This window comes from Lathyrus oleraceus, chromosome 2, assembly GCF_024323335.1.
Source record: "Lathyrus oleraceus cultivar Zhongwan6 chromosome 2, CAAS_Psat_ZW6_1.0, whole genome shotgun sequence".
In the NCBI taxonomy this organism is placed as follows: Eukaryota; Viridiplantae; Streptophyta; class Magnoliopsida; order Fabales; family Fabaceae; genus Lathyrus; species Lathyrus oleraceus.
In genome coordinates this window covers 109547653-109558487 of record NC_066580.1, presented here as the reverse complement: position 1 = coordinate 109558487, position 10835 = coordinate 109547653, and the positions used below count along the sequence as shown (strand labels likewise).

General features: G+C 36.8%; 1 protein-coding gene across 1 annotated transcript; it reads right to left on the bottom strand.

Annotated features, from left to right (window-relative positions):
• Positions 1–3268: 3268 nt before the first annotated feature.
• Positions 3269–4611, bottom strand: LOC127118330 (E3 ubiquitin-protein ligase SINA-like 10). Its single transcript, XM_051048504.1, has 3 exons — positions 4466–4611; positions 3678–4325; positions 3269–3528 (listed from the first exon to the last, which is right to left on the bottom strand). The coding sequence occupies exons 1-3, from the start codon at positions 4607–4609 to the stop codon at positions 3301–3303; spliced, it is 1020 nt and encodes a 339-aa protein (XP_050904461.1). The 5' UTR covers positions 4610–4611; the 3' UTR covers positions 3269–3300.
• Positions 4612–10835: the final 6224 nt, after the last annotated feature.

Here is a 10835-nt window from a genome sequence, read left to right as displayed (position 1 = left end):
TTTTGGGGTTTGAGGTGTTACACTTGCCAGTATAAATGGCTGGAGTAGTTGATTCTTTGATCTTGTTGTTGAAAGTAAAACACCCACCCTTGGGTGGATGTTGACCTTTCATATCCACAGTGAGAGTGATCCTTCATAGAATCCACGACACCTCGTCTTTTCCTTCAAAGGACAAAATTGTGGTCCTTTTTGTATTTAATTATCTTTCATCATGATTGTACGAAAACCATTGTAATTCATACTATTGGATTAAAGGTAATTAAATAGGGGAAAATGCTATATCCTAATTTTGTCCCTTGATTTTTAATTCATCTGATCATTTTTTGCATTTTATCATTGCTTATTTTTGCATTTTTACCTATATTATGATTTATTCATTTTATTTTTTTAATTTAAAATAGCATGACTTATTTCTATATTTTAACCACATACATTTTATTACAAAATAAATGATTATTTCTTTTAATAAGAATGATCATGTGCATGTGCATTCATGTGGCTTTTCCATCAAGTTTCAAACTCGCATATTAGACAAAACAAAAAGAGTGCATTCTAATCCATACTAATCATAGTAATCCATGCATTGCTTCATTGCATAATCATCATCATTCATCATAAGGCAAAAGTCAAAGATTTTGGCACTAAAAGACAAACTTGGATCACACTTGTTTCGTCTAACTAACTATGCAATGTCTATTTCCCACAATTTTCATAATATATCAGCACCAATTCATATCATAATTCATATATTTTCGTTTCAAATTCGAAATTCATTCCAAATTACATTCAAAAAATTTATGACACTTTGTGCATTTTTACATAATCCATGGACTAACCTTTAACCTAATTTCTAACATTTTAATCAAGCTCTTTCTATCAGACAATCACACACAAAATATACACTAAACAAATCCTAAACTCTGCATAAATCCATCTTCATCTTCAATTTTCTTCACATTCAAGAAACCTTAAAAAAAACCTTCACCTAACTCTTCAACATTAAGCAATCGTTATCACAATCCATTAAAGCATTGTCTAGTGTTATTACACATCCAAACACTTGCAAAAAAAAATATCCCAATCTCCTTCCAATTTCATATTCAACTTGAATTCGAATTCTAAAAATTTGGTTCAATTCAACTTAATTTTGGTTGGAATAGATAGAGAGGGTCACAAGGAGTCCAAATCTATAAAGAAAAGTAGAAAAAAAAACTTTGTTGGAGCTAGATCGGAGCATCATCAAAATTTGGAATTGATAACCAGAAAGCGCATCATTGTTCTTTGTGTTCTTGAGCTTTTTCACTTAGGTAAGCCTCGATCCTCATCTTGGGCTTGATTTATTTGCATATTTGTGTTTTTGCACGTCATCATATCCCTCCATCAATTTTACAAAATCACACTTAATTGGGAAAACCTTGAAACCTAAGGTTCTTGAGCTCATGAATGTTCATAAGCATTCACGGGCTTCAATCCAAAAATCTTCATATAAACTTGTTACAAATAGAAAATGATCCAATAATGTTCACAACACAATGCTAATATAATTTTCATTTTAAGTAGCTAAAGATCCTTTAGGTTAGGTTGTGTGATGATGAACCTTATTCAATCTTGTTGGTATTATATGTTGGTTTGACTTTGTATGAATCCCTTGAATTATAATTTTATTCAGTTGTTATTTATTCTTAATACTTTTTATTTGAGATACTTTGTTAATCTGATATTGGACACATAGGAATTACTAACCCTTAGCCTATGTGTTGGACCTAGGGAATTTTTGTTACTTACACTAGTTGAATAGAGATAAGAGACCCTAAGTACTGACATAGGGAATTCATGTTCTATACATCGTCTAATCCTGCTTACGCTGGAGGACTAGGGATAGAAAGCTCCGAGTAGTGGTTAGTGAGTTATTTCGTAGGGGGACTGACTATAACAGTTTTGTTAATTCGCCGTGAGATTATAAGGATAAGATCATTTATACAAGGTATCATATAACAACAAGAGATGATAAAGGGATTCTAATGCACAACCTAATCGTCTTTATTGCTTCTGTTTAAACTCGTATTTTGTTTTCCGTTTAATTTCTCAAACAATCATTTATCTGCTAGGTAGATTGTTAGAAGTCTCTTACTAAGTGTTTGAATAATTTGAAGTCTCTTACTTGTGTGCTTGAGAAAAGAAGTATCTTTCTTGTGTGCTTGAGCATTGAAAGTCTCTTGCTTGTGTGCTTGAGCATATAAGTCTCTTACTTTAGTGTTTGAGCATTGAAAGTCTATTGCTTGTGTGTTTGCGCAAATTGTAAATTTGTATGATTATACTAAAAATCTCTTGTAAATACAAGGGAATTACTCTCAAGTTGTGAGAGGAATCAAGATAACTCTGTGTGTTATCCAATGCCTACCTCTGACTGAATCAGATTCTAAAACTTTTGTTTAGAATTTGACCAAGATATTGAAATAAGAAGTAAACACAATTCAACCCCCATTTTTGTGTTTTTGTCACCTTTAGTTGGAATCAGAGTACGGTATGAATTTAATACTTAACAGTGGTTCATAAAGGATATTGAATAATGTCTGGAGTTTCTGAATCTAGTCGTGGTACTCCTAATCCACATGTTGCTATAAATCCAGATTATAACAATTCAGAAAAAAATGATTATACAGCTAGACCTCCAACTTTCATTGGAGACTCTACTTAGTTTGAACGGTGAAAGAAAAAGATATATACTCATATCATAGGTCTTGATGATGAGTGGTGAGATATTCTAGAAGATGAAATTGATATTTCACTATTGATAAATCTATCGCTAAAACTATTTTCAAATAGAAGGTTAGCATTATTAGCTCAGATTTAATTGTTAAATAAGTAGCTAACCGAAGACTGCTTTAGAAAACTAAAGCTAACCTTCTATTTCAGCAATATGAGCGGTTATAGTCACACTCTTAACTTCAACGCAATCACCACCACAATTCCTTTTTGTTCTCATGGCTATTATATAATTTTCAAAATCAGAGACTCTGGACCAGGGTCACTAACAATTTGACTTAACTGCAACAAATCTTAAATCTGATTCTATTGCAAGAGTCGTTGCATGTATCCAATGTGAGAATTACTCTACAATTTCAGCTAATATTGAAAACTAAATCTGTTTCTTCAATTGCAAAAAAAAATATGCTCAGCAAAACATCATTATAAAACTTGAAAAAGAAATAAAATAAGAAAGAGCAAAAGTCAAAGCCTTTTTGTTATCAATAATGTATGATTTCTCTACTTATAGGATGATTTTCTTCATGATAATAGTCATCCACGGAGTAGAAGGACGAGATGGAGGGTTGAATTATCTTGAATGTCGTAATCCCCAATGGTCCAGATGTCATCTAGTTTCTTACTACCAAAGATCAGTCGTTGATGGTCCACTGGTACCCCTTCCATGCCCATCAGAATCTCCTTCACACTGCCTATCGTGTCTGAACTCTCAACCTTCAGAGCCATCATCTTTCCCTTCACAGTTTTTACAAAGATTTGTATCTGCATAACAATTGCCAACAAAATTAATAATAAAATACCAAAAAAGAAACGAAAAAACCCTTACAACCTTTATTATAGCATCACTAGGTGGAAATATCAAATAAAAATATGGGACTCAAATTTCAACGAACTGAGAAGATAAAAGATACCTTGGTGGTTATGCAAATCTCTAGCTTCACACATTTAGAAGAACCAAAATAACAAGATGGAATCACCAGAAACTCTGATGAATGACTTGCTAAAGTAACCCAATGGACATTCTTCGAAAAAGAATACAATTTTAGACTGCATTTCTTGGACCCAGCAAATATATAGCAACCATACTCAGCCTCAGAACTGTCAGGACCAATGCAGCTAATATTGACTGAATTTCCCAAAAGCATGGTACTATTATTGAGAATAAATATTTTGCCATTGTTTTTCTCTTGAAGAACAATGGTTTTATCATTAGGCTTCAAGGATACATTGAAAGAGTGACCATAAGAAAATTTGATAAGTGAATCCCCATGTTTATCAATGAAATGGTTGGAAAACAATTTTGATGAAGCAACAAAGTCACAACCTGAAAGGGGACAGTAACATGGTGCATAGATGCATTCTTCTTCATGCTTTCTCTTTCCACTATAACTTATTATCTCCCTGCAACCATGTTTTTCATTTGGACATGAGATTTCCATAGTTTGCAGTATATTCTCAATACCTTTACAATGTTTAGAGCTAATGCAAATTGAGCACTTGGGACACTTGTTCCAAATTTTAGGACAGCAGGCAGAGCAAACAAAATGACCATTATCACACTGAATTGCAACATATAAGGCTGGTTAATTGTTATGCAATAAAAATAGGGTTAAATATATTTGTGTATCCACATTTATTCAAAAGAAACATACAAACTGCATATAGAACAGATACAACAAAGTTAAAATAAAATGCATACCTGAAAGAGTGGAATAGTTAAAGGTTGAAAACAGTTGCAACAATCTAGAACTTTTGGGTTGGAAATAATAACAGAAACGGAGTTATCCTCCTTACTAGTAACATCTTCTTCGGAATTAACACAGTCTTTCGTGCATGGCTCCATTGCTTGTGTGACTAATAATGGTGATGAAACAAATTAAAACTTGATTCGTATTATATAAATATAATCAAAAAATACATTTAGAAAAATACTAACCGAGCAGCTTGAGGTGTTGTGTTGGCTTTTTGTCTTCCGTTACTTTTGACCTTTCATTGGTTTTCTCAACTATCGATTCATTTTCGACTATTTAAAGGCAAATGCACGTATATGCATAATTGAGAAAAAAACAAATATTAAAGTTTATACCACTACCGATTCAGTTTCAAATTATAAATGGGTTTGAAAAAGAAAAATAAAGTTTTTAATTTTTATATTTATAAATTACTATTAATAGATAATTTTATTTTATTTTTTAATTTTTAATTATCTAATTTGTAGATTTAAGTATAAATTTAAATCCAACATTTTACTTTTCAAAAATGGTTGGAAGTTGTAAGCCTTTCACCATATATGCCTTTGGTGGAGATAGCTGCCTATGGGGTTTTTATGGCTGCCTATGGGGTTTTCAAGGAAACCCTAGCTCCTTGCTGACAATAAACATCAAAGCCTTTGAACCCATGTTGTTTAATGCAAATGTGATGAAAATGAAAAGAAGATGACAAATTTTAGGGTATGAGACACATCCAACTCTCTTACCTTCCTTTCCTTAAGTAAACACAAATTTTAGGGTATGAGACACATCCAACTCTCTTACCTCCCTTTCCTTAAGTAAACACAAGTTCGCTCCAAGAAGAGTTGGTTTGATCCTAAAGTACCCCTATGTAATTTCTTGGATATTATAGGTTATACTTGGACTCTCAACTATCCCGATATAAGCTTTTCAAAATCTTTCTATATTATTGTTTCTAAGTACATCCGGATATGTTCTATTGTCTATAATGCCACTAAAATGGAACTTCTTTAATTTTCCTTCTTGTTTGTGATTTGTCACTATTGGATGGTTTTGTCACGAAACTTCATAAATTGTCTTCCTTCAATCTTATGCTTTTGAAACCTTGGAATATTTGCGAAGATTTTTTTGTTATCACTAAAGATGTTATTCATGTTGAATTGTAATTCCTTGTGTCGAAGCAGGTTGCTCGACAGAGTAAGGAAGTATCGAACCACCTATTGTGTTGAGTTGTTTTAGTGTGTCGAAGTGTCAAAGCATGTTGTTTCACACAGGATTTCGACTTAGGCCTATTTTAGCAGTGTTAGTTATTTTGGGATTTTATAGTTTTGGGCTTTGGCTTGAGGTCCAAGTTAACCTAAATCTATAAATAGAGGGAGTAACCCTTATTTTTGTAATGAATTGAATAGGGTATTCGTAACATTGTAATTCACAGTATTTTGCAGTTGCAAAATGAATAAGAAGTTTTCCACAGTTTGCGGGCAGAGAGAAACTCTGTAGAATTTAATTCTTCTTCTCCTTCATCGTTCTTTACACTTTTTCTTTCTCCATTGTTCTTCTTTTTCCGTTGTTATTGTGTAAGTGATAACAATCTTGTTTATCAAGATTGATTGAAATTTTCTATAGGTTTTCGAGGATTTCCAACATCTAGTATCAAGAGCTTCGGTTTAAACGATTCATGGGAAGAAAATGACCATGGCAACGAATCATCCAAGCGGGAATTTTCCAACAAATCTTATGATTCTCAAGAACAACAATTATGAGAATTGGTGCAAGCAGATAAAGGTTGTTTTCTGTTATCAAGATCTTTGGGAACTTGTGAAGGAAGGAGTAGCAACACTTGCAGAAGACGCAACAAATCAAGAAAATGTTGCACATAAAGAATTGAAGAAGAAAGATTATAAAGCTCTCTTTATAATCCATCAATGTGTTGATGTAGATAACTTTGAAAAGGTTAGTGATGCAAAGTCAGCGAAAGAAGCATGGGAAATTTTGGAGAAATCATTTGGAGGCGCAAAGAAGGTGAAAGAGGTGAGGTTACAAACTCACAAAAGAACATATATATTGCTTCAGATGGAAGACAATGAAACCATAACTGATTTCTTCACAAAGGTTACGAAACTGGTGAATCAAATGAAGGTATGTGGAAAAGTGTTGACATCAAGATTTATTGTTAGAAAGATCTTGAGGTTGTTGGCTCCAAAGCTCGACCACGTGGTAGTAGCCATAGAAGAGTCGAAAGATTTGTCAAAACTGACAAAGGAAGAGCTTTAAGGGACGCTTGAATCTCATGAACAAAGAATGGATGAAAGAGCTGCAGGAAAGTCGAAGAGTGATATAGCGTTGCAGGCTCAATCAGCAAAAGAAAGAAAAGGCAAAGGAAGTTGGAATGGAAATAAAGGAAGAGGAGGCTACAACAATTCGACTGGTCGAAATCAGCAAGAAGGAAACTGTTCGAATCAGAGAAAACCCTAGAACCAAGGAAACCAAAGAGGTGGTGTTGCAGGTAGAGGAAGACGTGATGGTCAAAAGCTAGAAAAAAGTCGCATTCAGTGTTACAATTGTCAGAAGTATGGTCACTATTCTAGTGATTGTCCAGAAAAGCAGAAAAATCAAGAAACTTATGCAAAGCTGACGAAACATGAAGAAGAAGAAACATTGTGGATGGTGTTAGATACCCAAAAGTGCTTATTTGAGCTACCAAATATGGGCATCTTTCACTCCATTTCCTTGCTAAAGTGTTCAAAATCACCTTTGTTTTTGATGAATTGCAATACAATGAAAAACGATCTTGGTACCTTTGATTTGTGTGTTATTGTGCATGAATTAGGCATGAAATAATAGAAAATGAAGCCACAAGAAAGTTGGCAAAGGGACCAAAAAAAAAGGATGCATTCATCAGCTTGCTCGCTAGGCGAGGGCTGTGGCGAAGAGCTCGCTAGGCGAGCACCCAGCGAGAACCCGGCAAAGAGCTCCAGTATTTTACAGTAGCAAACATCAACAAACTCGCTAGTGTAATACCCCAAAATTTACCCTTCATTTTTCCTGGAAGCATACGCTTTACACCTCATGCATGCATTCATTTTTAGGTCATTTAACATTAGATACATTGCATTTCATCATGTCAATCAGAATTAGATCCAAGAAACTTTATTTAAAAAAAAACGAAACTAAATAAAATAATAATAATAATAATAAATAAATAAATAAATAAATAAAAGAAAAAATCTCAGACTTGGACCTCTCTCAAAAGCCCACTAAGCTACCAATATTAGGCTATAAATATTAGAGTTTCAGTGAAACAAATATGGATTCTATTCCTATTACCCTGAGGAAAAAGATAGTGAGAGAAGAGCTAACAGAGTTCAGAGCAACCTCCAAACCCTGAAGGGAACTCAACTGCACAGAATCACCTCTGCCTCACATAAACCCTAAAGATTGTTTTGTAAACCTCACGGGTGCAACTCAATTTCAATCAAGCTCTCCAATTAGGGATAACTTGCGTGGTTTTCCACTTTATTTGTGGGATACCCCCTGGAGGTTTCATTCCGATTACCTGTACTGACTCACTTTCTTTGATGGTGTTTAGCTTGGAAGGATCCCTGGGTTTCCCATTCCTCTAACTGTTGTTACTTCGAATCTTTATCCGCTTGGTACTTTTAAATTTTTCCCGCATTTTACTGCTTTCCTAGCTGGAAGACCTCGATATGAGGCAATGTTTTTGTGTGTTTTTTTTACAGGTTCCTTCGTCAAGGACTGCCTTTTTGCATGAGTTCACCAAACCCTAACCCTTCATTGATTTTTCTTCTCCTAAACACACGTTTACTCCTTCTACTACAGGTGAGTAAGTCTCCAAAGGTCGAGCATCCGGTAGATTGTGTAGTAACGTCGTTCGTCCAAAACCCACTCCATAACCCCGTAGTTAGCCGAACTACGGCTTGCTCTGATTCTCATTCCAGATGAGATACGTAGGCATAAGACGCGATGTCTTAGCGAGCACACATCCCCCCAACCCATAGGTCAGCCGAGCTACGAAGACTCTGATTCTCATATTCAAATGAGATACGTATGCAGTGGATGTGACATCCGCGTGAGTCATTTTCATTTAACCCTTTTTTATTGGGTAAACAGCACAAGATAAACTCACACCCTTTAGACAAGAACTACAAAAGTGGATCCCGTAGAGTACTACGGATGCGTAGGGGTGCTAATACCTTCCCTTCGCATAACCGACTCCCGAACCCAAGATTTGGTTGCGAGACCCCGTCTTGTACTTTCCTTTTTCAGGTTTACTTCGAGCGTTTCCTTTCCCTCCTTTGGGATGAATAACGCACGGTGGCGACTCTTCTGTCATTTTCTTTCGCCGGTTGTTTTTTTGCGCACTGTATTTTTCAGGTTGCTACAGCTGGCGACTCTGCTGGGGACACTAAGAAGTTGACCTCTTGCTGGTCCATCTTCCCTAAGCGAGTCCCTCCTAGCTTGTGTGATTTCTTGTTTATTGGGTGTTCATGCTTTTGTACATTTATTTGCTTACCTGCTTGCATGCATCTGTTGTATCTGTTGGATCTGTTTGTTTGTTTGTTGGGATGGGGTGTTCTATGAGAGATAAGCCCATTACCCAGGCTTGAGTGTACACACAAGTTTTAGAGTGGATAATCATGAGGCTTGCGTGGCGTGTTACTACGTTAAGTCGTTCGTGAAGAACCACACCCAGACGAGGTTTCTTTTGGATATATTATGTCTTACGGGTGTTCCATAACGGCAGGATGTTCCTCTAGAAATCGTCGACTCTGGTGACCATTTCCCGAGAACTCAGTCGAGGCCTCTCCTCCGAGACGTGATTATGTTAGCTCTGGTGGGCGCATTCTCGCTGCTCAATCCGAGGATCCCGAGACTGGGAACTTGCTATTAGGATGTCCTGTTGAGGGGAGTCAATGGAGGTCTTTTGTCCCGTAATAATACCAAACCTTCAGTGGTAAACGTATTATTCGCGACTGAAGGGCTGAAGCTGACGAACTTCTGTTCTTAGAACCTACCAGTGAGGGGCGGGCTAAATTCAGGAAACCTTAACCTCCAACCAACCCGGTTTTCTGGAGCAGAGATCTGATCTTATATTATATTCTTCAGTGGGTTTTCTCTTCAGACAGTGCAACCCGACAGATGTTCAAGCAGATACAGCAATCTTGATTTCCATGCCACTGCATTGCATTCACATCATTGCATCACATCATTCTGCATTCATATCATTTAACACATGTTTATCCATTTCTGTGGGGTTTATATCTTCTACTTGATTCTAGTCGGAATTTTCTTGGTTCTCATCAACGGCTTAGTCTTTTTTTTTACATCGTTTATCTATTGAGAGACTGGAATCAAGGGGGTAGAATACCTTTGGAATTGATAAACATGTCATTGCATTTACATATTCATTAGCATGTCTTGCATAACAGGTACCGCCACAGTGTTCTCAGTTTGTTTGGTGTTCCATCAGCAGGATAGCTGACTCATGCATTCACCGATACGGTACCCGAAGGAATCAACAGAGAGCAATGGAAGGTGTACAAGCAGAGCTCGCTGAGATAGGGATCCGCATGACCAAATTCATGGATGTGGTTCAAGGGGTGGCTCAGGGACAGCAAGAGCTCAGACAGATGATGCAGAGGAATCCCGTCGCTACTCAACCAGAGACATTGGATGATCCTCCAGCTGGAGAGGCTAATGGTCCTAATGGACCGGGGCCTATCCCGATCCCACATGTCAACCTTGATCAACAGCTCGTCCATGATGATCAGGTCGATCAATTCCCCCTACTGCAGGAAGACTTTGGTATGGGTCATGGTGTGGACCCCATGTTTAGAAGATTGGAAGAGAGGTTGAAGGCAGTGGAAGGACAGAATCCTCTGGGAGTAGATGTTGCTGACTTGGGGTTGTTCCCAGGTGTGAGAGTGCCACCGAAATTCAAGGTCCCGATATTTGACAAATACAATGGCAACTCTTGCCCGAAGACCCATGTGCAAGCCTATTTCCGTAAAATGGTTGCATACTCCGATGACGAAAAGTTGCTTATGTACTTTTTTCAGGACAGCCTAGCTGGGGCATCCCTGGAATGGTATATGAGGCTGGACAGAGCCCATATCCGCTGCTGGAGGGATTTGGCGGAGGCTTTCGTAAAGCAGTATCAGTATAATGCAGACATGGCTCCGGACAGAACTCAACTTCAGAATCTGTCTCTTAAAAGCAATGAGTGCTTCAGGGAATACGCTCAACACTGGAGGGAGATAGCTTCCCGTGTTTAGCCTCCTATGTTGGAAAAGGAAATGGCCAACATGTTCATGAATA

Bases quoted from the DNA above. Each gene is read 5' to 3' on its own strand.
- LOC127118330 (XM_051048504.1), bottom strand. From the start codon at position 4,609: ATGGAGCCATGCACGAAAGACTGTGTTAATTCCGAAGAAGATGTTACT. The intron at 4,326-4,465 runs GTATGCATTTTA...GTTGCAATTCAG, and splicing joins TAACTATTCCACTCTTTCAG to TGTGATAATGGTCATTTTGT. The intron at 3,529-3,677 runs GTATCTTTTATC...ATTGTTATGCAG, and splicing joins AGATTTGCATAACCACCAAG to ATACAAATCTTTGTAAAAAC.